A 27,695-nucleotide genomic window follows, 5' to 3' on the forward strand; every position below is an offset into this window, starting at 1 on the left:
TTCGCTGTGAATGTCAATTTTATTACAGTTATCGATAAGCAGTAGGCGAATATCGAGCAATTGGCAAATGGACATTTTAAATCTAAAATTTCCAAACTCTTTTAAAACGCAGATGTACACATTATAAATGTAAGAGCCGGTTATGCATGTAATATAAAAATATAGTAATGTTTTTTAAGTAGACAACTGTATATAATAATTACACAATTGCTCTACGGAATGATAATTTTCACAGAACATGTTCTTAATTTTTTATTGTTTCTGAAAAATATATCAAAATTGTTTCTTTTTAAAATATGTTAGCATAAATACGACAAATTCGCTTGGGGTCTTGCCAAGCCACCGCTGTAAGCTGTGATTGTTGTTAGTGAACTTATTACTCCTTATTCCGATTGTGTTATAGTGTTTTTATATTATTACAGGCCTTTTACCTTCCAATATTAAACGGTTCTTTGCCAAACTGAAGTCTGCAATAAATTTAATGCATTTCATAACACTGAAATATGAGTAAACTATTGTAACAGTATAAGATTTATCTGCACTGTTAATAACATTTTGGCCAAATGTAAATGTTTGCGCTTCGACATATGGTTTTAGTTGATAAGACTGGATGTGCTGCTGTGAATTCGAAATGGAAATTGAGCTCGCCAAAGAAATCCACAAATTGATTATCATCATTAAGCAGCAGCAGCAGCAGACCAGTTCACTGATAACATAACCCAAACAAAACTCACCACACGTGCATGTATCAATTACTCAGTAATCATCCCAAGACTGGCTGACGATATTTTGGATTCGTTTACGTAAATACTATAAATTCGTCATGGCATTGCCGACATGCGACCCCAAAGCGAATCCTGTTAAATCATTTATAGCTGGAGGATTCGGTGGAATATGCAGTGTGCTAACAGGATATCCGCTAGATACAATTAAGGTACGTTTTTTAAAGCAATAGGTTTGATTTATTTCTTATTTTATTTTATTATTTGTATTTACTTTTAGGTGCGACTACAGACAATGCCGCTGCCCGTAGCTGGTCAGCCGCCCAAATACAAAGGCATCATCGATTGTGCTGTGAAGACGTTTAGTCATGAGGGTGTTCGAGGCTTCTACAAAGGCATTTCAGCACCTTTGATAGGTGTCACGCCCATTTATGCGGTAGATTTTGCTGTCTATGCGGCTGGGAAGCGGCTCTTTCAGAGTGACGAACACGTTAAGCTCACATATTCACAAATATTTATCGCCGGCGCTGGGGCGGGCGTTTGCTCGGCTCTGGTTACGGTGCCATCCGATCGCATTAAAGTGTTGCTGCAAACCCAACCGGTGACCGGGCCAGTGATGTACAATGGTCTAATAGATACCGCACTAAAGCTTTATAGGCAAGGTGGTATACGGAGTCTCTTTAAGGGCACGTGTGCTTGTGTGCTGCGAGGTGAGTCAGAGATTGCTGTTGATCTGTATATATTTGATATTCTTATTCCTTATAGACTCACCAACTGGTGTCTATTTTGTTATATACGAGGCCTTGCAAGATTTGGCTAGACGGCACTCAAAGACAGGTAGTATAACGCCCACATCGACCATATTTGCTGGCGGCATGGCTGGCATTGCATTTTGGTCATTGGCTGTGCCTTTTGATGTACTTAAGAGTCGATTGCAATCGGGTTAGTAAATGATATTATGTGTCTTTAAAGTACTATGCTAACTGTCATTTAACATTTAGCGCCCGAGGGCACCTATCAGCATGGCATACGAAGCGTGTTCAAGGAACTGATGGCCAAAGAGGGACCCAAGGCGTTGTATCGCGGTGTCCTGCCCATATTAATACGTGCTTTTCCCTCAACCGCAGCGGTATTTATTGGCGTTGAGCTGGCCAATGATCTGTTAACATTTTAGACAATAGGGGTCTAACGCCTGTGGGCCACATAGACGCTATATAATTTTATTATTGTATAACTTAACAAATTATGTAATTAAATGTATATATTTTGATAGACTACATACATACATATAGATTTATTTTGAATTGCCGGGCAGGTGCCAACAGCTGTGTAAATACAGATATATTTAAGCACGAGTTGGCAGCCCCTGTTGAGAGCATTCGAATAGAGATGAAACCGGTTCGTGCTTTTCGTGTGCCACGTAAAGTTCGTGTCTATAACAGTGTGAGCAAAATAATAACTATATAATTTAAAATAATTAAGTATATTTAACAATTCTCAGTGCGTTAGATATGTCTAAACAATCTTTTTATATTATAATTTAATATTTTGTTGATTTGTTAAAAGAAAACAATTTTTTGACATAGGCTTTTTTATAGGCCTATTTGTCTGTGTAGCTTTCGATTGGTTCATCTCTAGCTTTAATTGCAGAACACAAAATTACAAACCATAGAGATTTGGGTAAATTCAAAAAATTAAAGCAGAGTTTTTAATGATTGGAGAGTAAAACAATTCCATGCAGCGATTAGAAAGCAGCTGCCTGTAATAGAAAAGGTCGCCGATGCTTAGATAAAAATAGATGCGATTGTCTGGTTCAAACTGCCAAAGATAGCGGACTTTGAACCTCGGTGCCGGCAATGCAGCCTTAATTAAGCAAATTTTAGTTCTCCTAGGTACGTAGCCATATCACCAATGTGTTCGTTCCAATATTGATAACAATATAACCAATTCACTCAATGCTCACCTACACAGGTGCCGCTCTCCAAGTCAAAACAGTCGACATCTTGTACTGCTGCCCGCAACAGGTTCTGCTGCGCCTTACTCATTCGCTCTCGCTCGCACTTGCACTGCCGCCACGACGTTGTTTTTGAACATCTTCATTCGTATATCTGCAGTCAGGTATGTGTAACGGGAATTACTAATCCTCATTGAAGGCAGCTTTGACTGTTGGCTTTAGTTGGTCTGGGGATTGCACATTAATACTGTCTAATCCTTATCAGTTTTCGTACAATGACCAGTAGAGATTAAGCAATGTGATTGCACGCAGAGTGCAAATTCCAGTTAACCCTTTCATTGAAATATTGAAATATCTGCTTACAGACGTGTCTGTGGCTGGTGATAAGCCTTTCTGTATAGTCGTAATTGTGTCTAATTGTATAATTACCTTTACATGATTGACTTGTAGTAAAAACTTATATATTATAATATAGGTGATCTCTGGCATTTCGTAAATGCTTTGTATAAATTTAGTCTCATTAGCAGAGATGTCTGATTGTTTGTTTATTTAAAATTATATTGTATATATACAAATATTTGTATTATTGATTATTTATTTATTTTCTAAATTCATATTGTATATGTATTCTATCTAAACAATCACAATAATATTTTATTTATAAAAAAAAACTGATTGAAACACTTTCCATTTACAGACTCACAAATCCGTAAGTCATGACAACCCTTGAGAAGGTTGAAAATGCTCCTGCAGAACGCAAAGCTAATCCGCTGAAGTCCTTCATCACTGGCGGCTTTGGCGGCATATGCAATGTTCTCTCAGGCCACCCCCTCGACACGATTAAGGTAAGTATAACATAATATATATTGATAGTCGACTAATAAGGATATTCCCTCGCATGCTTAGGTACGTTTGCAAACAATGCCACGGCCAGCGCCTGGAGAGAAGCCCATGTATAGCGGTACCCTAGACTGTGCCACCAAGACCATACGCAACGAAGGTTTCCGGGGGCTGTACAAGGGCATGTCAGCGCCGCTAACTGGCGTGGCGCCTATATTTGCAATGTGCTTTGCCGGCTATGCGCTGGGCAAGCGATTGCAGCAGCGCGGTGAGGATTCAAAGCTTACCTATCCGCAAATCTTTGTCGCCGGCTCGTTCTCTGGCCTCTTCTCCACGTTCATCATGGCGCCCGGCGAACGCATCAAAGTTCTGCTGCAAACCCAGGGGACTGGCCCAGGTGGCGAAAAGAAATACACCGGCATGATCGACTGCGCTGGCAAACTGTATAAGGAGGGCGGTCTGCGCAGCGTTTTCAAAGGCAGCTGCGCAACGATGCTCAGGGGTAAGTGAGAACTACGCTTATAAGAGAAATTCACAGTTGTTTTAAATGGAAGTCAAAAGGCCTAGTTAGGAGGAAAAGATATATATTTATATAATATTTTTGATATACTTTTTTCCTATGTTGCGCCCATATACTCCTAAATTCTGCATTATAATTCTATCAAGAATTTTTCGCTGTTAATTCAAATCAGCAGTTGAGTATTTTTATAGCACTATTTCTTCAGAGTTATAAACAGAATATTATGTTTATAGTTATATATCTTGCATTCATATTTGTTTTAAATATGTTTTATGTCTGATTAAAATCGACAGTCGACTCAATTTTTAACTGTAACTATTATTTATCTGTCTCAATTGGAATTATCTTATGTTAAGTTAATTAGTTTCTTGTATGAAAAACCTTAGAAACCTGCCGTCAATTGTTGCATTTAATTAATAATTATCAAACTGATAATTTCCTCAATTTTACAATTTTATATTTTGTGTTCGGAATTTTCAGTTTAAACCTGATTTTAAATTCAATCATTTCTTTTATAAGCAACTTCATACTATATTATATATAATCTGCCATAGCAATGAATGTTCAGAGAAAATTCTAGTTCTTATATGAACCACTTTTTGTAATGGCAACACAGAAAAGTATCCCTTTAATGATTCTGAGCAAGGGTATGTAGAATGCAGAAAGAGGCGTGACGAACTTCATAATGTATACATACATATATTCCTGATCAAGACGGCAAGATGAGTCGATGTAGCTTTCTCCGTCTGTCTGTCTGCTCGTGTCCGGTCTGTGACTCCAGCGATCAGAATATATGTATGTATATCGTAATCTCTGCATTCCGTAAAGAATATGTATATGTATGTATTATATTTACATATGTATATGAGAAGAGAGCGAGAGACCTCCCATAAAAATCAACCATTTCGACTGAGCACTCAAAGTGCACTAATCTTGGATGTGTACATTCCGTCAAAAACATATTTCCGGTTGAAGTGTTTTAGTCGTAGATAACGAAATCCGTTTCAAATCAGAATCTTCTAAGCATACTTATTGGATAACTGTAACGTCTTCTATATGATCAGTTCGTTCGAATTATATTTTCTGTTGAAGCTATAGTCGTAGAGCTAAGCTGTAATCGTCGTCTCCGTTTGGTTTCAGTCGATGTGTACTTAATCATTTATTTTATTAATTCTAATTAGTTTTTGTAGGCGTATTAAACATTGATAATTGTTGGAATTCGACTTAAAGCTAAACTAAGTGCGAGTGTGTGCGTATGTGTGTGTGTTTGTGTGTATGTATGTGTGTGTATTGGTATTGTTATTAAATCTCATTAGACATTTTCTGGCCATCAGATTGAGCCGAGGTTGCCTCATTCTGTTGCTTTTGTTGCTGTTCCTTCAATATATGCTCCAAATTGTTTCTTTGGGCCAAATGTGATTTGCGTTGTTTCTTGTGCGAATGCTGCTTCTTCTTGGAGCCGAGTTTGTGTTGCTGCTGTTGGTGCAGCTCCAATTTACGCCAATGGGGCAGGCCGCGTGTGCTGTGCCCCCTCGAGGGCGCCAGCATGAGCGGGGCGCCGCAGTGGAGCTGCCTGCGTAGCACATAGTAGACGCTGCGTCCATTATAGTTGGCACAGCGCGGCACCAGCTTCTTGTCCGTCTCATAGCTGGCCACATGCCGGCAGAGCATCGGCTCGCCATTGATGTCGCGCACACAACGCTCGACGCTGGGGCCGCGCATCACATTGGTCAGCCTTGGCAGCCAGTTGCTCATGTCGCAGTCACACTGCCACGGATTCTGATCGAGCCGGGCGACACGCAAACGCGGCTGCTGAAAGAAGCTGGTGGGCAGCGTGCGCAGCTGATTGCCCTGCAGCTGCACCACCTCCAGCCGCAGCTGATCGTCGAGCAGGCCGTTTGGCACATGCGTCAAATTGTTGTGCGCCAAATTGAGCTGCTCCAGACACTTCAGACCGAGCAGCGCATCCATCGACAGCTCCACAATGCCGCAATGGCTGAGGTCCAGCTCGCGCAGCTGCTCCATGCCAGCGAATGCATCGAATTGAACGCTGCTAATGTTGCCACGCAGAGTTAGCTGCTCTAGTGCATAAAGACCCTGAAGAGAGACGATTGGAGCTATGTAGCGGGGTTTCTTGATACTCTACTTTCACATGAGGTATACAAAAAAAGTATGAAAACTAGTCGGGGCTCTCGACTAGCAGGTACCCTGTTTAAGAACCTCTTGGCACGGATTTCAATGAAGCTTTCAGCAAAAAAAATTTGTCAAATCAAAGAACCGCAAATATTTTAGGTATATTTGCCATTGACCTTTGACTTAAGGAATTTGATGAAATTTGAAATCGTACTCAATGGGAGAAAAAAATAATAATAAAATACAATTTGTAGAAAATAAAAATTAAACTAAATATAAAATATGGGGACTGTAGCACAGAAGTTGTACGGGACATAATTTAATAACTGAAAAAAAGGTGATATTCTATAAAGTTGAAATAGGTATTCTTATCGGTTTCTTGAAACAAATATGGGGATTATTCAAAGCACAAAAAACTAGATATAGATGGAAAAGCAGGGAGACGAACTTTGAAGAAAGCCAGATCTGTCGGGAAAAAATGCTGCCCTGGAGACCTCCACAAATTTTCGAATATTTAGCTATCATAGATTCTCGAATCTATGGGTTGGGCAGACAGATAGACAAGAATTAATCGATTAATCTATAATATATAAACAGTAGAATCCCGATAATTCGAAATGGCAAGGGGATCAATTTTTTCCGTTTTACATAGACAATCAAATTATCGAGAATTATTGAGAATGAATTTCTTTCAAGGGAATATAATTTTTTTTTTTTTGACTGACTGTGATTTTTGATTTAGCGCAGTAGAACTTATCGAGACTCGTCTATAATTTATCGGAGTTTCTCACTTCTACTGTTGCCTTTTGAATATATATTTTTAACAACCTCATATTTTATTTAGAATGGGTTCTGAAATAATAAACCTGTGTATTAGTTTATCAATTGCTTACCTTAAAGACGCCCTGCTCCAAGCTGGCTGTCGTCACATTGCCCAGACTCAGCTTGCGCAATTTGTGCAGCGAATCGAACTGTCCATAGCTATTCCAGCTGCGCAGCTCCAGAGCGGCCAGCTTGCTGCCCAGGAGCAGTTCGCGCGTATCGTTCATCACCCAAAACGTCGCCGGCAATATGTACATGATGGGATTCTCTCTCAAATCAGCTTTGAGCAGGCGCGGCAGTGGCGGAAAGCTCGACTCACTCAAGCGCTCCAAGTGATTGTCGGCCAGATTGAGGGTCTCCAGTTCCAGGAGTCCAGCTAGACCCAGGTAGTAAAGGCGTGCGACCGTATTGTGGGCCAGCGAGAGGCTCTTCAGGTGCGGCGCTCCGCTGAAGGCGAACGGCTGCAGCTCCTCGATACCGTTGCGCTCGAGACTCAAGTGATGCAGCTGCGTCAGGCCGTCGAACATCTGCCAGTGCAGCTCGCTCAGCTGGCAGTTGTGGATGCGCAGCACCTCCAGTTGGCTCCAGCCCCAGAAACTAGGCATGCGCGTCTGCTTCAGTCGCTCCACATACTGCGCATAGCTCATGATCTCGACGGCGGCCTCTGGCTCGAATTTCAGCTGGTATTTGGGCGTGGCCTCGTTGCCAGCCATATCACTGGGCGGCTTGTACTCGTAATTGTCGCTGGGCAGCTTCGAGTGCTGCGGCCGCTGCAGCCGCTCGCTCGCCTGCAACCTGACCTGCTCGAAGTTGGCGTGCTGCAGAAACTCCAGTGGCTCATCGATGTTCAGCGTGGTGGTGCCCGAGCCGCGTATTTCCAGAGTGCTCAGCTGGTTGAGGGCACGCAAGCTGCTCGTATTCACTGCAATCGCAATTTATTATGTGTTAGCATTTGCTGACGCTTCGGATTAATCCAAATATTAATAGTATTTCAATTTGTGATAGAATAAGTTTTTTTTTAGACTTTTGCAATGCATCAATTTCTATTCATTTTCGTGGTTTATTTAGGCGTTTTAATTGCATAAATGATATGATTATGTATCTGAATAATATATGAATAATAAAATACAGGCCAGCTAAAGCTTTAATAAACTGTTGGTATATTAAAGGTAAAAACTTAAGGCAATATTATTAGGGCTTCGAGAACTATATTTCAATATTCTATATTATTAAAAACTCTTGAAGATTAAAAAGTTTTGTCAAAATAAAGAACTCTATTAACTAAACTCTATTGATTTTCGTAAATTCCAAATAATAGGTTTCAGCATGTTTTGCCATCTTAATTCTATAAATCTATTATTTTGTCCAAATATTCAAGCTTTATTTTGGTGTCTAAGTCTAAGCTGGAATCACAGGCTTTGTATTAGTATTGAACGCTTGATATTAAACCTTTGTTTCAGTATTGAAATTTTACATGTTAAATCCTATATATATAAATTCATCTCAAAGCTTATATTTGATTACGAAAGCTTACACTGCTTGTATCGACTTTGACACATTTCAGAATACCCTGTACTTTTCACAATATTATAGCGTATAATTTGTACGATTACTTTACTTTAGACGCCTTCTAAAAAGGCACCAAAAATGTCTAAATTGTTGTTCACATCTTTATTGATTGATATTAGTTGGGGGCGTGGTAAATAGAAAAATAGATCTGGCAGCAATTGCGACTTAAATGAGTGTTCTGCAGTCGGTAATGCCCGACTGCAACGCTAGGACTCACCTGTCAGCTGGCTTCCTGGGCTGCCCGTATGCAGCAGGATTAGAGCCTGCAGGTCGATGGGTAAAGCACTGAACAGCGTTTGTGTCTCGCCCTCCTCTTGCAGCAGACATGTTGCCAGCTTGATGTGTGTGGCCAGAAGGAAGTCGGAGGCATCATCGGAAGCGTCCGTGTTGGTCATGTGATTCACCCAGCGTGCGATGGGCAGCTCATTGAAGGCGGCATACTGGCAGACACAGCTGGAGGGGCAGCTCAGCACGTCTAGTTCCACAGTTGCCTCCGGTTGCTGGTCCAGCTGTGGCAGGGCTGACTGTAGCTGGCAGCACTATTGTATGCAGAGTTTAACGATATATATTATATGTGTATCATTTCATATCATATCGTTATTGAGTATTGCTCGGGGGTCACTCACTAGCAGCAGCACGATTAGCACTTTTATCAGACGCGACACCGATAACATCTTTATCGTTTATCGCACAGTTTGGCAAGCGCTGGCGTGATGACTTCTCTATTCCTCAAGCCCAAGCAGGTACACTTGCCTCGAATTCCGTTCATATACTAAAACGCAGCCTCATGGTTCCCATCGGACTGAGAGCGAAAACATATTTGAACTCCCTATTGTTATTGTAATTCCATATACATATAAGTTTTTTTTTATGTATAATCTTTTTAACGGAAATACATATTTGAGATTAAGGCCTTCTTCGATAATACTTTTTTTTTATTATATTATATTAATATATGTACGTCTGTGTATGTATGTGGGTGTATGCATATATTGTATATGTATATAATGGGCGTCGGTTTGAGGAGTTTCTCCACATCTTCCAATGAGCACAAGGTCGCGTTTGTGAGATGAAACAAAATTCTATAATAATTCGTATTTTTCTCTATTTTTCTTTAAAAAAATCTAAAAGCCCAAATTTGATTGGTTTTCAAATATTTAGCAATACCGATCTATTTCAAATCTAATAATTAGATTCCGTTTTGGGATATTGGTTAGATAAAAATGTACACATGTATATTTTAGATATAATCTCTTTTATAAATTAAATACTTTATCATAAAATCTGAATTTGAATTTTTGATAAATTTGAATACATTTGTAGATAAAATAAATAAAAATAAAATAAATCGGAATGCGAATAAACCTATATCAATAAACATAATTAAATATAATAATACATCTTATGATCTATCTTACTTTTTAAAATTCCTTGCAAATATAAAGAAAGTATTGCCTTTTAAATAAATTAAATAAAAATATGTAAACAATTTGCATTTTATTGAAATATGAACACTTTTATAAAAGATTAATTTATATATATAATAAAAAAAATATTAATATAAAATAATTAAAGTCAATTTATAATAAATCGCACTAGCAAAAAGAAAAAATAAATAAATGAATAAAATAAATTTAATTTATTAAAAATATAAAATAAATAAATCAACATATATATGGACACGTTAACAAAAATTAAATCAATTATTTTTGTAATATTATTAATAAATATATGAAATATATAATGAAATACAATGCTTCAAAGAATAAACCATTACAAAAGAATTCAAATAAATCAATAAGCAATTAATTATAATTATATAATATATACTTTTGTTATATTTATCTTGCTTTAAACTTGTTTGATTAATTTTAATATATAAGCAAACAAAACTGTAATATATAAAATTAACAACGATAATCTCTTTGTTATTCAAATTGATTTGCGTTTTGTTTACAATTCAAACCCACTGTAACTTGTTTATGTTTTTCTTTGTACAATGTGCGGAGCCATTAATGTGTGTTTGTGCTCTCAACTGTGTTTGTGTGTGTGTGCGTTTGTAATTGTCGTAGTATATAGTTCAGTCGGATTTACTATATTGTAATAAACAAGATATTTATGGCGCCGTTGATGTCGCCGCGCATTTCGCATAGCAAGATATCAATTATTTCCCACAGCCCCATCGTAGGTCCAGAACATAAAGCCAAGCAAGAATCAAGAACAAGAATCAAGAATCAAGAAATATCAAATAAATTAAGTTGAGCTGTAAGTAAGCATTAACTGTAAGTTAAGTAGTTAGAGAAAGTTTAGAAATATATTTATACATATTAATTATTCCATATATACGATTACTAAGCTGTTGTTGAACGTGTTTTTCCAGACGTGCCCGCTAACGGGCTTTATTTCCTGGTCTACGAGTACATACAGGATGTGGCCAAGGCCCACTCGAAGACGGGCGAGATCAACACTGCCTCAACCATATTTGCGGGCGGCGCCGCTGGCATGGCCTACTGGATTCTGGGCATGCCCGCCGACGTGCTCAAGAGTCGTCTGCAATCGGGTAAGTAAATATTATATAATATCAATTGATTCGATTGATTTCATCAAAATTCGTTGCAGCACCCGAGGGCACATACAAGCACGGCGTGCGCAGCGTGTTCAAGGATCTGATTGTTAAGGACGGCCCATTGGCTCTGTATCGCGGCGTTACGCCCATTATGATACGTGCCTTCCCAGCCAATGCTGCCTGCTTCTTTGGCATTGAGCTGGCCAACAAATTCTTCAATTTGGTTGCACCAAATTTCTAATAAAGTGATTTCTAATTGTTAATATTTTTCAAATCGTAGATAGACCCAGGGATTTCCTTTTGAAGTAATGTTCAAGCTAAAAGTTAAGTGTCAGTTAGTCTTTGTTATTGCAAAATTATTATGTAAATTTAATAAAAAGAGAATTGTTTTTCAATATGATTGTACTTGAATGAAATGTATACAGAAATCAATTTATATATAAGTTAAATTTAGCATTAAGCTCAGGTCTGATATATGTATATAATATATATAAACATATATATGTAAGACAGTGTTAACTGTTTGCGTTGGTATGTTTTAAACAAAATCTGCATAAAATTCAAGCGGGTTTTTTAATTGTTTTGTAAGATTTCAAGAAAATCAAAGTGCAAATGGTTTTTATACAATTTTAGACATGTAATATATATATTAATCAAATATATATAGGTATATATCTTAACAAAAAGCAAAATGCTTAAAGTCTTAAGTTTAATGTTGAATCAAATATTTTAATTGATAAACAGTAATGGAACAAATTATGGCTAAACATGTAGCACATATACGTTTCATTGTAAAGCAGTGGCAGTGTACTTTTAGCAAGCACTGTGCTGTTTTCATACTTGAGCAATTTTATGTTAAACTGAATTAATTTGAAACTGATGAGAAACAGTTTGAGAGGCAATAATTCAGTTTGATAGCCACTGGCTCGAACGACAGCGCGTGTTGTCTTCGACTCGTGTAGCACTAGCAATTAGTCAACATTAATTGGATTGCATTTATTGCATATCCATATTATACGGTAAAGTGAATTGTAATCTAATCGACACCGACACGTTATTAGCACACATCATCAGCGCAACGAGCGCATGGCAATTATATTATTGCTGGATTGGTTAGCTATGCCACGAGTAGGACACGATAATTTCGTTAACACTCTTGACATGTGATTTTTAACTCTATATATATAAGCTCAAATTTGTTTTCAGATATACCCGCCAATGGGCTGTACTTTCTAAGCTATGAGATCATGACGGACGAGTACAAGCGTCGCTTCAATCGGCCAAATGTTGATCTGATTCCGGCTATTATCGCAGGTGGCATGGCAGGCATATTTTACTGGATTGGCGGTATGCCGGCCGATGTGCTGAAAAGTCGTTTACAATCTGGTAAGTTTGGAGGGTAGTTCCATCAATAGAAGTCGTAGTCGTCGTTTGATCTAATCGAAATCTGACTCCATCAGCTCCCGATGGCACGTTTGATGGCATAAGGGCAGTTTTTAAAGATCTAAGGAAAAATGATGGCATCTCAGCACTATATCGGTTTGTTTTTACTTTTACTGACTATTAATGCTATGTATAACTGTATTTAATTATGCTTTCAGTGGCTTTACACCCGTTATACTTCGTGCGTTTCCGGCAAATGCGGCGACCTTCTTTGGAATTGAGCTCGCCAACGCAATCTTTCGTCACGTCGCGCCAAATTTTTAAGACATTTTACAGCAATTTTAATAGAAATTATTTTTAAATTAAACTTAAAAAAAAAAACGCTAGTTTGCGAATGAACTGAATGAAAACTTAGCTTAAACTTGTAAGAAAACTCTTGTCGATTTGGTTCGACTAAACGATACCCTATCAATCAAAACCGGGAACCATCTGCGTTCAATCAAGAGGATATTTCTTAAATTGTATTTATAGAAAACTGAGCTATAGTTTAAACGATGTTATACTTATGCTCAGGACAGTTGGACTAGCTTGATTCAGTTTGTCGTCCCAAGCAACAATATGTAAAACAAAAAATCTCTCTTTAAGAATCATATACCCCATACATTTCTTCACAAAAAATCTCTTCAATAACTCGATCAAAAAATATATATATTTTTTCTAACGTTTCGACCCAACAAATTTGAGCAATTTACAATTTGTAGCTTAGGGACTAAAATACAAAATGTGTTGATTGTGATCCGTGTAACAAATTTATAAAAGAAAGCAATCTTATGGGATATATCCTCGTAATTCTCGTAGTATCAATAGAATGGCATTAACAAATTGCGTTACAGCTAAAGGAATATTTTTCTTGTGTTTTTTCTTTTTTCTTTTGAATAGAGACAACATCTTGCTTATCGATATGAAATCAAATTGTAACAATTTCAAGGCTCACCAGGAACCCACCAGGAATGAAAAAGTGAAAGTTTTACTATTCCACTTGGCACTTAAGATCTAAGTTGAGATTATTATTATTGTTATTACTATTATTATTATGATTATGTTTAGGCGATCTTGCGATCGTGATTATCAAAGTTAAACATCTGCCGCTTCATATTCACATGCTTGGATATGGTATATGGCGATAGCAGCATGGGCAAGACATTTGGAGCCTTGAGCTCTGGCAGACGAATGTTGAGCGAATTTTGCTTGGGCTGCTGCGACTGGTTGCTCCAAATGGGATCGATCCAGAAGGGCAGTTTCTAGTGCAGAAGAGCATGAATTTATATGGAGAGTGTATATATAAATATTTATCAAATTCTTTTAGCTATTGTTAATTAGTTACCTCAGATGGCGGCGTATCGGGCTTGGGTGGCTCGTAGCAGGAGCTAATCGGTGCCACATTCAAATCATAGAGATCTCGTCCAGAGTCCAGATGATGTGGCAACAAGTTCGTCATCTGTTGCTGCTGTTGCTGGCGCTGGCGTTGCTGTTGCTGTTGTTGCTGCTGTTGTTGTTGCTGCTGTTGCTGTTGCTGTTGCTGCTGTAGCTGCTGCTGCTGATAGAAGCTCGCCTGACGACGATACCAAAGCTTGCCCGCCTGCGCATAGGGCATGGCTTGCGTGATGGCCGTGCTGGAGGTAACATCACCAGGGCACAAGCTGTTGTTCAGCTCACAGGATGTATTGAAGGAGCTGTTGCTGCTGCTGCTGCCGCTGCTGCTGCTGTTGCTGTTGTTGCTGCCGCTGCTGTTGTGATAAAACTGCTGCGAGCTATTGAGCGAATTCTCCTTGTTGCTGCAGTTGCTGCACAACGAGCTGTTCAACATGGTCGACGACAGCACCGAGCTGTTGGCACTGGGCGGCGAGCACTTGGAGTTGGCGGCCAATTGCTCCTGATATGCCTGGAAGCTGTTGACAGACACCTGCGGCTTGAACGCCCCATTGCACACGCTGCCCATGTTGCCGGCATACTCGTTGGCAATGGCTCGGGTCTTGTGCGGTGGCGGTGCCTGTGCCGGAGCCGGACGATTGTGCTCGCCCAGCGGTGTGCGAGCGCTGCGCTGTGCCTTGTGCTTGGCATAGGGCAGCTTCAGTGAGCCAAACAGATGCTGGTGTGTGGCACCCGAGCCAAGGCGTACTGTAAGAGACCGATTTTCATAAATATATAGATGCTTGTAAGTAAAATTAAATTTGTAAATTTACACAAATTTAAATATTTTTTTTTTTCATATATTTAAGAATCAAATTTAATAATATTTGAATTTTTTGTATAAATTTTTAAATTTAGTCTTTAAAAAAAAAGAAGAGAAGAGAAAACTCACATTCGCAGTTCACATTTAGGGCCACATCGCTGCGCTCCTGCGTGGCGCCCATGTTGATTGTAAAGAGATCATCGTGCGCCACAATCACCGAATACAAGTTGGGAAATCCATATTCGAAGGTGGTGCTCAGGCCGCAGTCCAGGCTGTTCTTCAGCTCGTACAGATACATGCTGGGACGTTGCTCCAGGAGGCGCACAATGGACACCAGGAAGCGCATGAAGGGCGTGAGTCGCACGCAAGGCTGATCAGCCTCCACATAGATCTAGGAGTATAGATATGTTTATATACAAGTAGGTGTATTCATGGAGAGTCTGTTAGCTCACCTCTATGGCATGTCGCATGGCCCGCAGCGCCGACTCAGTCAGCTGGGCCTTGTGCTTGGCATTGAAATCGCTCAGGAATTGCGCCTGGCTGAGTGGCTCCAGCTGAGGCGGTGCGGACTCTCCGCTGGCTGTTTTGGCTCCCGCCTCGCGCTGCAGCAGCTGCTTGCAGGCGCGATAGCACAGCTGACGGAACTCCACATCGTCGTTGTGACATATGAGCCAGGTGGCCTGATCCTTGTTGACCAGCTCCACATAGGGCAGCAGCTCAATGGCGCTGGCTATGTCGGGAGCGCCTAGGGTCTGTGGCAGCATTTGATAGCCAAATTTCTTCTTGTGCAGCTTCAAAACTTGCTCCAGCTTCATGCAGTTCGTGGAGTTGCCCGTCACGTTGCGTATGAGATCCTCGCACTGCTCGGCAAACACACGTCGCGCCACCTTGGGCGACAGCACAATCTTCTTGTCCTCGTCGCTGGAGAGCTCCAGCTCGACGACGCCGTGTATGGCGTCCATGAGATCGGCCAGCTTCACGAATCCAAAGTCGCTCAGGCGGCACTGGTACGCGAAATGATAGTGATAGGAGCGCACAAATTTCTGGAACGATATGGTGTACTGGAGTGCGTTCTGGAACAGCTCAACCATCTCGCCAGCAAAGACGCAGGTCTTCTCCAGCTCGGCGTTGGTCTGCTTGCGCTTTGGCATCGAGATTAGGATATCCTTGCCCTGCTGCACGGGGCTGATCACCACAATGTTGCTGTTGACCAGCCCGTCCAAGATGTCCACAATGTCGCAGACGCCATAGTCGGTGACATCAAAGTTTCGATTCTGGGTCTGGGCAAAGATGCCCGGCAATTGGGACAGCAGCACCGAATTGTTGCCATTGGCGCGCAGCACCCGCAACAGATCCGAGGTGAAGCGTCTGATCTGTGTGCGATGGGTGAGCGTTATCTGGCGATTCTCGCCATCGCCCATGATCTGGACCACCGAGGAGAGCGCCTCGAAGAGCTCAATTAGCTTCGTGTAGCCATAGTCAGCCACGCGGCATTGCTTGCCAAAATGATTGTGATAGGCCGGTATGAAGCGATTGAACTTCATCGTGGACTTGGGCGACATCTTCACCAGTTCGATGACCTCGCGTGAGATCTGAAAGAGCGGATCGGCCACAGAGTTCTTGAAGTAGCCGCCAGAGCCGCCATTTCCACTCCCATTGCCATTTCCACGCTCGCTGCCATTCAGGCTGACATTGGCCAGGTTGTTGTTGCCGTTGTTGCTGCTACTGCTGGCGCTGGTGCTGTTGGTGTTGCTGCTGGTGCTGCCCGCCGTTGGTAGGTCCTTGTTGAGCTCCAGCCAGCCGAGAATCTTGATGCCGAAATTGTTCACCTGTATCTGTATGCCCTGGACACAGCAGACCAGGTGCTCCAGATTGACGCCGCTCTCGTTGGCGGCAATCTGCACCTTCAGCTGACCCTCGATGCAGTGCAGCAGAGTGGCGACGGGTATGTCGCCCGGATGGTGCTTCAACAGCGGATAGATCAGCTGCTGTATCTCGGCTATAGTCATGCACACATTGGGCAACGGCTCGATCTCCTGCTCGGCCCAGCCCTTGTGCTGCTCGCGCTTAAAATGGATCGTGCAATAGGGCACGCTATGCTGCAGTCCCTCCATCAGGGGCGAACTCTCCAGCGTATTGACCAGCTCCGGCTGCAGACTAATGAACTTGTCCTCATTGCTGCCCGCATTGATGGTGCAGATATCCTGCATCTTGTACAAATCCAGGACACTGATTGAGGTCTTGAAGCGCGACTGAAACAGCTCACGGAACTTATACATGGGCAATGTATAATACGGAACGTCCTGTAGGGAAATCGAGGAGGAATCGATTGATTGGAAAAAAAGATTAACAGGTGAATATTTTGTATAATAATGATAGGGAGTAAGATTAAGAAATTATAGTAGAAATTCATGAGGAAAATGAAATCAGGAATTAAAGAATATTTTGTAAAAAAAAAACCTATTAGGAAATTTTTATAGTAGGAAAAAATGGGAAAAATGGAATCAGAAATTTTTCATATATGTTGTAAATAAAAGAAAAAAAATTTATCAAGGAAGGATAAAAAAAAATTGAATAATATGTTGAAAAAAAAAAAAATGGTTTTGGGAATTTTTATAATACAAATTAGTGGGAAAATCAGCATTATAATATTTTATTATAGAATATATTGTATGAGAAAGCGGAAAAAGTTTAATAATGGAGTTATGATACTAAAAGTTGGGAATATAATAGAAATATTTGAAAAAGGTACGAGTGCTACGGGTGTGCCCGACTAAGAGACATCTAGAGAGCCCTTTGTGAGAAGCTGTTCCATTTTTAATGGGAAGAGATACCCAAAAGCCTGCGAGAACTTGTTCCACTTTGAAAGGGAGCTCAGGAATCAATGGAATTGGGAAAGAGTGAGATTTGTAAAGATATCTGTATTCTTTCATTTGAATTGTCATAAATTATAGAATATATAAACTGTCTACTATCAGGAGGAAAAATATTCTTTATATATTATCTAATATTTGAAATAATGTATAAATATAATATATGATATAATAATATAATAATCAAGAATTTAAAAAGCGGTAAAGAAGTATTATAATCTTATAGCCAAATAAAATGAACTAACGTACTAAAATTAAAAATAAATAATTTCAAGGAAACACATAAAAAGTATAGAAAATACCTGGTGCTTTATAAAGGCAATTTATGTAAAAGAAAATCATTAAAATGGAGATCGTATCAGATCTATATTATAAGTAAACCAACCTTCAGCAGACCAGCGACCTGGCAGCGCAACGTGTTGACCTCCGTGAGGGAGGAGTCGCGCGTGTAGCTGACCAGCATGCGTTTGTGGCCAATCTTCTTGCGGTGCAAATTGGAGACCACCTGCTTGGCGAACTGGAGGGGAAGGCACAATATATATACATTGTAAACATTTCCTTAGGGATTCCAGCACTTACATAGAGATCCGGCACGGTGACCTTGGCGTAGCTGCTCGCCTCAAAGTTGAGCGAGACGACCGGCGTGATGGGCTTCAGCTGATTCATGAGGAAGTTACGCAAACTGGTCTCATCCAGCGAGTAGTCCAGATTGGTGATTTGCAGTGTGACCGCATCGCTGGGATCGGTCACACTGGCAAAGGTGTGAGCTGGTGTGCTCGACTCGCCGTTGGAGCTGCTGGCACAGCTATTGGTGGACATGGTCGAGGCGCCCGAGCAGGACATGGCCGCCATGCTGGGCGCCATGGTGTTGATCAGGCCATTGCCATAGCCGTAATCTGCAGTTGTGGCAGCGGCGCTGCTGGCTGCAATGCTCACGGTGGGCGTCATCAAAGGACCACTGCTGGTGGGCGTGGCCAGTGGAGTTGTCTGCTGCTGCTGCTGCGGCTGCTGATAAATGGGCGCAAAGATTGGCGGATAACCACCGCCATAAGCACCAGCTCCACCTGGACCTGCTCCACCCCCAATACCTCCTGGACCCAAGCCCAACCCCTGCTGCTGCGGCTGCTGTTGCTGATGATGCGGCTGCGCCATCGTCATCAATGGGTGACCAGTGACCGCTGCCATAGCAGCTGCGGCCGCGCATGCCCGATTGTGATTGTAGGGCATATAGCGATTGCGATTGTAGCAACTGGCGCTGCCATTCGCATGCGCGTACTGGCACACCTCCAGCTGGCTGGGCATGGGCGGCCCACCCGTGTACTTGTGCGGCAGCATTCCGGGCGGCGCCGTATACCCGGGCAGTCCATTGAAATAGCGCAAACCTCCAATGCCGGCATTGTTGTTGTAGTCCGCGCACAGAGCCGTCGGATAGAGCTGCGATTGGGCGCCATAGTAGGCAGCGGCTGGATTCTCGGCGCCAGCATCACCCGACCAGCTGAGAGAGACACGAGAGATTAGAAGTGACAGAATGAGTGGGTCAGAGATAATAGTTTTAAAAATTTAGATATGTTGAGATCTTATGAGGGAAGTATTTAGGGTATAATGTTGGACGGCAAAATTCAATGAGATTTAAAAAAAAATTTTTGTGTACATATCCTACAAAATAATCAACCTAGTAGAAGTAGATAAAAAAAACCTAACTTATGAAAATTCGAATTCTTTTAGGACACACAAAAATTTATTTTTTTGTAATTTATATTTGTGTATGTATACATAAATACTTATTATTTATATTATCAACAATTTTTTTTTATATGATCTTCAACAATTAGAATATTGAATATTGAATTCATATGGTTTATGTTTTGTTTAGTATTGTTTGGTGCAGTACCATTATTTTTATGAACTGAGGTAAACCTTATAGAAAAGTGTTCAACAAATCAACTAAACAACTAAACAAATCCGCTCTGTTGTCAGTTACTTTTGCCATGAGTTGCCTTTCTATGCGATTTTCAAATTTTAGCTTTATTGTTGTGAATTACTTTGCATTCAGAATCCTACTCAAGGAAAGAGCGCTCTTTTAATCGATTCTCCACATTCTCAATTGAATCATATCATTTTAAAAGTTTTATGTTTGAGTGCGGTTCGGTATTTTCCTCAGAGAATCGAATTATATAAAATAACTGTACATATTTTTATTCTCACGATATAATTATATCTATATTAAATATCTATATATTCTTTTTCATCGGATTCTTTGCATCTTTAAAAAGCCCTTAATAAGCTCCTCAAAAGCGCAATTAAATTTACTTATTACTCTGCCCATCCTAATACGTTTCTTCTCATGAATATACATAAAAACATAATTTCTGTAAAGAAAAACGAATATCAATAACAATATTAAAATGCCCATTATATTTTTTTTTTTCAATCAGTAAGTAGTAAGGAATGTAATGCCAATTAAGTTAAGACCTTAATACCTATATGAGAACAACAAATGTGGTATTATAATATTATGTAGAGCAAATAGAATGAGAATATTTACAAAATTCGTCACATAGATCAATTGAAAATTGTAAACAAGTGTGCCCTTTGCAGGTAAAAGTTTCTATAACTAATGCGAGTCACACTTACCTGTACAAACGTTCGGTCATTTCGTATAGCTTCTAGGCGGAACTAGAATTGGAATTGTAATCTCTGGACTTATGTTAGCAGGCAGCTCAAAGTATCTATCGATGCCGGTGCTTGGCACCTGCTGGACACGCGTTTGATGTTTTTCTCTGGAATTTGAAAGCACAAATAAAAAATCCCCAATAATTGAATTATATTTATATGCATGTGGAATTATGCGTTCCATTTGTGCTCTGGTGACGGTGCCGGTGCCGGTTCTGGTTCTGGTTCTAATTTAAATCAAAGCAAATGAAAAACATTTCATCTAATTCATTAATTCTCGGAGACTGCAAAGATCTATAAAAGAGTTAACACGATACAATTTGCATAGGCACATCCATTAAGACATATCCGATTGATCGATTGACAGTGGGTGCATGACTAGTATATACCCTGGGAATTGTTGCTGGAGTGAGAGAGTTTATGGGAAATGAAATGGAATATATGGAATAAAAAGATATACTAAAGATCGAGATCATTTATGATATCTTGTATGGTATGGTATACTATTACAAAATTCCAATTTTCAGCCTATTATGTAGATAAGAATCCAGTTAGCTTTTGGTTGGATTTGATATATGACTTTCCATAGTTCTAGCTCAATCAGATTTATTATTTTAACATAGTATTTGTGATTGGAGAAATTTTACGAATCTGAAATGCATATACAGAAACTTGATGTATGCAATAAGCTGTTGAAATGAAACAATTTACTCAAGCACATCAATAAAAAGATTATTATATTAAATATAAATGGAAATCAATAAATGAAAATCAATAAAAACATGAAATACGTTCAACTAAAAGGGAATAAATAACCGGCTTTGTGGTGCTAATTAAATAGCCAATGTCAACACAGTGCAACGATGGGAAACAGGGAGAGAGAGAGGCAGAGAGAGAGAGCAAAAGAGAGAGAGAGAGTGAGAGTAAGGTGAGAAAGGGTAAGTGCAAAGAATATGCAGAGATGGAGAGATCGAGTGTACGAGCTTCCAGTGCATTCTACTTTTTTTTTTTTTTTTTTTTGCAATTATACGAAACAAAAGATTAGTATGACAGTTTGCCAGACAGTTAACTGTGTATGAATACAGTTACAGATATACAGTGTGACGAGATTAATTTGTAATTGCAATTTAAATAGAATACAAGTTGATCCGCATTAGATTGATTGATTCACTTTTAATGGAATAATTTAATAATTACAGAGTTGAGCGACAATTGCATATTCGAGAATGGGCATACACCAACAACTAATACCCTATAAAATGTTTTAATTTAAACGAATTTTTTTTAAATTTAAAGGAATGAATTATAATATAGTAAAATATATATTTTAAAATTATATTCTTAATATTGGAGATTAATGGAGAATAATGGAGAACTGAACAATTATAGAAATGACTTAGCTGAGGCTATACATTATTTCTGACGCAAATCATTTTTCACCCTAACGTTTAATTATTGCTCAAAGGCTATAATCTATCAGAAGGCACGTGTTTTCGTTGAGCATGCAATTAAAACGCAATTGAATCACTTTCGTACCACTGTAATTTTGTTCATATACTCACGTGTGCAGCGAAAAACCCAGAAATGCAATAAAAAGCCACCCAGCTCGGGATCGTTTAAAAATACTTATAATAGTTAAACAAAATCAATATTTGTTTGGAACTTGTTAACTTATTGATGCGAAAGAAATTTGAAACAAATACAAGTAAAAAATAAAGTCTCTCTTTTGTGATGTAAAATTATTATTTTAGTAAACAAAAATAAAGTAGAATAATAAGAACTCTTAAGCCGCGTGTTCTTAAAGAAAAGATTCAATTAAAAAAAAAAAATAACACTGAGGACAAACAAAATTTTGTGGCTTCTGGGCTTCGTTTCTGCGTGCGCGTATATCTCTCGAGGGCAACTGAGGCGCTTGGAAGGAGCTTTGGCGCCAAGGCGCGAAGTCAGGGGCGATCCACGATTCACGTGTGTAGATTGGAAGTGGGAAATTAGGGTTGCCAGGTGGGCGTAACGATTCAGTTGACCTTCCGATCGAGAGCAAATGGAAAGGAATCTGCCTCTTACACAGGTTTCCAGATGCGGAACCGTTTTTTGTGTTCGATTATAGCGTCCTCTTTAAAGTTTTTTTTTTTGTTTTTTTTTTGTTCTTGTGTATTTTGATCTGATATCTGAATTTTTAATGTGCATAGGTAAATGTAGCAAAGTTCCCTTCACTTTCCTGGGCATTTGCGTCACTTACGCGCAGTGAGCTGTGAGCCGACCTCTATAATTGCTAATAACAGCATATGCCGCGCTTGATTTGCCTTAATTGCCAGTTGAATTAAAATATTTAACGGCCAGGTAAGCAGGCTTATATGATGCAAAACTATGCATATACATCCTATATGTATATTATATGTAGATATACGTAACTCTTGCATTAGGCATATAATGTAGGCGTTGCTCTAATATTATATAACCAATTTAAATGCGATTAGAATACGTGTTATTGAACCCCTTAAACAATAGTTAATTATAGCTAATCATCTACCCCCATACCAGGCCCAAGTATGTCCAACTGGTATGCCAGCAAACTATCTCAGTTGACAACTCTCTTTGGTACGAGCACAAGTTTCTAGAATAATAGAATTTCTCGCCATTCAAATTGTGGTTTCTAAGTGAATGAATAAATACATATGTATGTATATACAGTGTATATGAATATATTTATTAATTTTATCAGTCTTTAGGGTCGGGTTGGGCAGTTACTGTTGGCATCCGTTCAACTCGCGATAGGAGACTTTGAAGATCTTCAAAACGTAATATGGAAATATATACAAATATATATTGTTCATGAAATATCAATTATACATAAACAACGAACAAAAATATAACTCATAATATAATTATTAGTAAAAATTAAAATAATTTTAAATTCTAAGAAAAATATAATATAAATATATAATATATAAATAATATATATATATATATATATATATATATATATATATTTATATATATATATATATATATATATATATATATATATATATATATATATATTTATATATATATATATATATATAGTTCTTAATTCTTTTTATCAAAATTATCTTATTAGATTTTTTTAATTTATTTATTTTTCATTTTATTTGCCGTCTGTCTTATACTAAACAATAAGCAAAAATATATATATATTTAATAATGGTAATTTTTCAATATTATAGCACAATTATATATAAGAAAACTATTTTCATTTTATCTAAAAAATTGTACCTTAATAAATACAACTGAATTATAATAAATATAATAAATATAATTTCTTCTTACTTTGTATCAAATTTATTGGGCATATAGAATATTTTTAAAATTAATTTTATATATTAAAAACTAAATTATAAATTATATATATGCATATTAAATATTTATATATATTTTTTAAATTGTTTGTATAAATTAAACAAATAGAAAAAAAAATATATAAATAATAATACATATATTTAATATCTATATATTTGACAAATATGCACTTGATATTATTATTATTATTATTTTTTTTTAATATATATATGCTTACGAAATTTATTTTAAACTTAAAGAGTTTTAATAATAACAACAACAACATATGTATGTTTATTAAAACAACACAATAATAATAATAATAAAACAAACCATATTTAAAATAATAAAATATATTTTGAATATGATCTCCATTAATAATTATTTAATTTAAATTATTTTCTCCAACAGAGCATGAGCAATTTCATAGAGAGGGAATTCGTTAGTCAGCATATATTACCTCCTGGATTAGACAGGCAATTTTTGTGCCTTCCATTGGAATGTTGAGCCAAATGCGACATATTTACAGTTACTTCTTTGATATGTGCTGCGCAGCTGTGGGCACACGCTCTTTTGCTGATCTCCGCTATCGGACTTTCCAGCTTCCAGTCCTCATATGAGTGTGTATGAGTATGTGTGGATATATGCATGGGAGTGCGTGGGTGTGTGTGTGTGTGTGTGTTTCTTCTTGTATTGTATTTGCTGCCTTCCTTGTTGTGTCGCTACGTTCAACGACTTCTTCAGCTGGGTATTTTATTTTGATTAGAGATTTCGTTTCGCTTAAGCTTAGTCGCGCTCATCGAGCTCCTCCATCGAAAGGCAAAATAGAAAAGTGTGCGGTGCTAAATCAAAAGACTTGCTATATAAATACATTTGTTCCGTATATGTACGCACATATAAATCAGTGTAAAATATAGTTCAGGGCTTCGGCTAATTAGACCAACGAACGAGCGTCTCGACTTAATGCTCGCTCAGCGGCGTGACACAAAGGAACCAATTGAATACAAAACTGCAATAAGCTGATTACTACCAACAACTATAACTGACCCAATTTGGGTTCGCCATGTGGTAAATTGAAAAAGGTCTTTTCGTTACCAACCTGAGCAGCTGTTGGCCTAGCTGACAGCCAAAAAAAAAAAAAAAAAAAAAAAACCCTAAAGGCTGCCACCTGTGTCTGTCTGTCTGTGGATGTCTGATTGCCAGTCTGCTTCGAGTGCTCTCGACTCTGATAAGACTTATGACGTTCCAGTTGGATGCTCCAAAAGCTCTTTTTTTTCGAATGTAGATTATGCACATGTACTCTTATATGTATAATCTGGCATGCATACAATATAGATCGCTTAATATTGTTATATATAGCACATAAAACATTTCAATCATTGGGTTGTGCTCTGGTTCATTTAAATTAAAATTCATTCGATCGCTGGCAGTTGCCAGCTGATATAGACAGTTTTTTAGGCTGAATTTCCGCATTATCTGAAATTGCTCCTGCGATGAGACTATAATACAATCTAGCGTTGTCAGTGCAAGTGGAAAACATATATATATATTAAGTAAAGAACACATTCGAAATATTTAATAAAATTAAATAATACACAAATTCGACGAAAATGTTTTCAAGACCGAAAAGTAAGTACAAATGTAGCTTTTATATATATGTATATTGTGAACACAAATTAATATATGAAAAGTTCCTTTGTGCCTGAAATTTTGATATATGCTTATATAAAATATAAATAATATAATATATTTATTTATAAATAATATAATATATTTATATATAAATAATATAACTAAAATCAATGAAAAAGAAAACATCAATTCTTCAATTCGTTTTGTGTTGATTGATTTTATACTTATGAATTTTGTGCGACATATATAATTTATATTATTTACAAGTATTTTGTGGCTTCGCTAATCTGTTATGCAGGCTTCTACGCTCTTGGGTTTAATACTCATTCACGACAGTGAAAGAGGTATATTGGTTTTGTGCAATGTTCGCAGGAGTGCAAACCTATTGTAGCTAGAGCTTTGAATATTGGAAAATGTACTTGTGTATGCCTTTGACTTATAGGGGCACGTCAAATCGGAAAGAGTCCTCTCAGTAATCTCAGAAACCGTGATAGTTGAAGTCCCCAACGGGAATATTTTTCTTGGTTTCTTTCTCTTTCGCTTACTTTAAAAGTGCATTGTGACCTTCAGGAGCCATCAATTTATACATCTTTTGTGAAAGTTAACAAAGATCTGGACTCTACTCCTAGGCTTAGGCTTGAGAAGGTCACATTTTATTTCGACTTTATTGTCGGAGGAATTTATATGTTTACGTCTGGCGAATATATATATTATTATAATTTTAGTGATAATATTTTTATGATTATATATTATGTATAATATATACATAAAAGTCACGTTGCTTTCTCGTAAAAACCTTATCAGAAACATGTGTTTTATATATAATAGAAATAAAACACTTTATAAATCAATTTAGAATTGTTGGTCATTCCGTAAATATAGAACCTAGCTAACAAAAATTATTATATGTATATATTTCGAATCCTACTATCTTTTGCGACAATATTTATTTTAATTTTTTTTCCCCCTTTAAATAATCATTATTTTAATTTTATTGATTTCCAATTATAGTTATTAAAAATCCATTAATAAAAATCTATCAGTGCATTGATCTCAAAGCCATCTAACAGTCTCAATTTCTGCGCGTTGATGCAGTTGTATAACACGTATCAGTGCTGACCCAAGTTAACCCGAAAAAATACAGTGATACATGTTTAAATATATATTCAATTTATTTAAATACATTGAAACGAGCTGAATGCATCAATCAAAGCTGTCAAACTGAATTCACAAAATAAATCGCGACACTCAATGTAAACACGGCGTCTGCCTGATCGCTCTTCACAAATCAATAATGCTAAAAGAGGTACTTAAAAATATATATTAATTTTTACTTTATATGCAAACGAGACGAGACGGAAGGTGCAATAAATTATTTTGTGGAGCTAGAAATTTCAGAGATATAAATCAAGATTTGATCGATTGGTACATACATATTATTTTTGTGCAATTTAATAGCAGCAATTTCAACTCTCTAGTACTTCAACTACTATGGTCTGCGATACCCGTAAATGCATTTACTGATTTGACATGCCCTTAGAAGGCGGATCGGGATCTACAACTAGTAGAGTATATACGAATATAAGTAACATATTTCGGGTCTTTCACATTAATATCAATGAATTGGTTTTCATTCACGAGGACAGATGAACAGATCGCACAGATAAACCAATATACCCATTTCTCTTCTGTGAATGAGTATAAAAACATTTAATTTGGTTGGCAATGTCAGTTAACAAGGTGTTAACTACCGTGGCCAATTGGACTTTTGTGTGCTCATAAAATGTACAGATTTGGAAAATTATTACTTGGCAACAAATTACATTTCAGATAATCTCATGTTTCTGGGGCTTAGAATTAGTAAAATAAAATCCATTAAACAGGAAAACTATAAATAACAAGCTTATCTAATTAACAACACTACAAAGCTACAAAGAGAACTTAGGATCGAGCAATTATTTATAATTATTTTAAGACACTTGATGTGTTTAAAAATGTCATTATTTTAAGGGGGAAACAAATTTTTAAAAATTTATATTTTAAATTGAAGTCTTAATATCACCAAAATAATCACCATAATATGGGGTTTTTTCAACAAATTTTTCTGTTAATTTAAAATTAAAAATTAAATAGATTTTATATATTTCAATACTCGTTTGAAGCCATACCAATGAAAAAAGTCATTGCAGACTTTCTTTTTATTAGATTCAATACATATTGATATTTGTGAAAGATCTACATTTAGAATGTAAACTATTTTTTTTTATGAGCCAAACGCCTAACGTTTATATTTTCTCAAGGAACTGCAACTGAAAAGAGTGTATTGGCTCCTCGTATAAATGCAAGCCACTTTCGCCATTGTTAAAGCTGAAACTTGTTACAAAGTACTACGATTTTTGCAATAGGGGGCATGATAAGTAGTGAAGTACTATAGATGATATAGGCCTCTATTATCTA

General features: G+C 37.7%; 5 protein-coding genes and 1 long non-coding RNA gene across 9 annotated transcripts in view; 3 read left to right on the top strand and 3 right to left on the bottom strand.

Annotated features, from left to right (window-relative positions):
- The first annotated feature begins 38 nt into the window (after positions 1-38).
- On the top strand, positions 39-1,999 carry LOC6576615 (mitochondrial magnesium exporter 1). Of its 3 annotated transcripts, none has more exons than XM_032729348.2 (5): positions 39-129; positions 423-934; positions 1,003-1,432; positions 1,488-1,664; positions 1,724-1,999. In XM_032729348.2, the coding sequence occupies exons 2-5, from the start codon at positions 824-826 to the stop codon at positions 1,894-1,896; spliced, it is 891 nt and encodes a 296-aa protein (XP_032585239.1). In that variant the 5' UTR covers positions 39-129; positions 423-823; the 3' UTR covers positions 1,897-1,999. The 3 variants fall into 3 exon arrangements, with proteins under 3 accessions (XP_032585239.1, XP_002002604.1, XP_032585238.1); XM_002002568.4 differs by lacking the exon at positions 39-129 and adding an exon at positions 216-363; XM_032729347.2 differs by lacking the exon at positions 39-129 and adding an exon at positions 216-347.
- On the bottom strand, positions 1,480-2,775 carry LOC116803973. Its single transcript, XR_006357049.1, has 2 exons — positions 2,686-2,775; positions 1,480-2,155 (listed from the first exon to the last, which is right to left on the bottom strand). It is a non-coding gene; the product is annotated as an uncharacterized LOC116803973 (long non-coding RNA).
- LOC6576616 (congested-like trachea protein) lies at positions 2,750-12,913 on the top strand. Of its 2 annotated transcripts, XM_015165276.3 has the most exons (6): positions 2,750-2,840; positions 3,374-3,521; positions 3,583-4,018; positions 12,333-12,512; positions 12,587-12,665; positions 12,728-12,913. In XM_015165276.3, exons 2-6 carry the CDS (start codon positions 3,393-3,395, stop codon positions 12,831-12,833), a joined length of 930 nt encoding a protein of 309 aa, XP_015020762.1. In that variant the 5' UTR covers positions 2,750-2,840; positions 3,374-3,392; the 3' UTR covers positions 12,834-12,913. The 2 variants fall into 2 exon arrangements, with proteins under 2 accessions (XP_015020762.1, XP_002002605.1); XM_002002569.4 differs by lacking the exons at positions 12,333-12,512; positions 12,587-12,665; positions 12,728-12,913 and adding exons at positions 10,941-11,120; positions 11,180-11,521.
- LOC6576617 (leucine-rich repeat-containing G-protein coupled receptor 5) lies at positions 5,171-9,428 on the bottom strand. Its single transcript, XM_002002570.4, has 4 exons — positions 9,187-9,428; positions 8,778-9,099; positions 7,063-7,913; positions 5,171-6,133 (listed from the first exon to the last, which is right to left on the bottom strand). The coding sequence occupies exons 1-4, from the start codon at positions 9,232-9,234 to the stop codon at positions 5,339-5,341; spliced, it is 2,016 nt and encodes a 671-aa protein (XP_002002606.1). The 5' UTR covers positions 9,235-9,428; the 3' UTR covers positions 5,171-5,338.
- Positions 12,914-13,196: 283 nt separating the features above from the next.
- Positions 13,197-22,206, bottom strand: LOC6576618 (meiosis regulator and mRNA stability factor 1). The gene is made up of 8 exons (XM_002002571.4): positions 21,851-22,206; positions 20,250-20,395; positions 18,195-19,110; positions 18,001-18,132; positions 15,195-17,045; positions 14,872-15,133; positions 13,894-14,687; positions 13,197-13,810 (listed from the first exon to the last, which is right to left on the bottom strand). Exons 2-8 carry the CDS (start codon positions 20,267-20,269, stop codon positions 13,613-13,615), a joined length of 4,173 nt encoding a protein of 1,390 aa, XP_002002607.2. The 5' UTR covers positions 20,270-20,395; positions 21,851-22,206; the 3' UTR covers positions 13,197-13,612.
- Positions 22,207-25,196: 2,990 nt separating this feature from the next.
- Positions 25,197-27,695, top strand: part of LOC6576619 (scavenger receptor class B member 1) — a 30,640-nt gene continuing 28,141 nt past the window's right edge. Inside the window, exon 1 of the mRNA XM_015165277.3 lies at positions 25,197-25,235. Coding sequence (XP_015020763.1) covers positions 25,217-25,235 — 19 coding nt within the window. The 5' untranslated portion in view covers positions 25,197-25,216. The remainder of the gene's footprint in view (positions 25,236-27,695) is intronic.

The sequence above is a fragment of the Drosophila mojavensis genome, unplaced genomic scaffold (assembly GCF_018153725.1).
Source record: "Drosophila mojavensis isolate 15081-1352.22 unplaced genomic scaffold, ASM1815372v1 contig_36, whole genome shotgun sequence".
Taxonomy (NCBI): Eukaryota; Metazoa; Arthropoda; class Insecta; order Diptera; family Drosophilidae; genus Drosophila; species Drosophila mojavensis.

Coding starts and splice junctions, on each gene's coding strand:
- LOC6576615 (XM_032729348.2), top strand. CDS start 824: ATGGCATTGCCGACATGCGACCCCAAAGCGAATCCTGTTAAATCATTT. Junction 1,433..1,487: donor GTGTGCTTGTGTGCTGCGAG/GTGAGTCAGAGA, acceptor TATTCCTTATAG/ACTCACCAACTGGTGTCTAT. Junction 1,665..1,723: donor TAAGAGTCGATTGCAATCGG/GTTAGTAAATGA, acceptor TTTAACATTTAG/CGCCCGAGGGCACCTATCAG.
- LOC6576616 (XM_002002569.4), top strand. CDS start 3,393: ATGACAACCCTTGAGAAGGTTGAAAATGCTCCTGCAGAACGCAAAGCT. Junction 3,522..3,582: donor ACCCCCTCGACACGATTAAG/GTAAGTATAACA, acceptor TCGCATGCTTAG/GTACGTTTGCAAACAATGCC. Junction 4,019..10,940: donor CTGCGCAACGATGCTCAGGG/GTAAGTGAGAAC, acceptor GTGTTTTTCCAG/ACGTGCCCGCTAACGGGCTT.
- LOC6576617 (XM_002002570.4), bottom strand. CDS start 9,234: ATGTTATCGGTGTCGCGTCTGATAAAAGTGCTAATCGTGCTGCTGCTA. Junction 9,100..9,186: donor TGCTAATCGTGCTGCTGCTA/GTGAGTGACCCC, acceptor TGCATACAATAG/TGCTGCCAGCTACAGTCAGC. Junction 6,134..7,062: donor TGGAGCAGGGCGTCTTTAAG/GTAAGCAATTGA, acceptor GTCTCTCTTCAG/GGTCTTTATGCACTAGAGCA.
- LOC6576618 (XM_002002571.4), bottom strand. CDS start 20,269: ATGACCGAACGTTTGTACAG. Junction 19,111..20,249: donor ATGACCGAACGTTTGTACAG/GTAAGTGTGACT, acceptor TGTCTCTCTCAG/CTGGTCGGGTGATGCTGGCG. Junction 17,046..18,000: donor AGGTCGCTGGTCTGCTGAAG/GTTGGTTTACTT, acceptor ATTTCCCTACAG/GACGTTCCGTATTATACATT.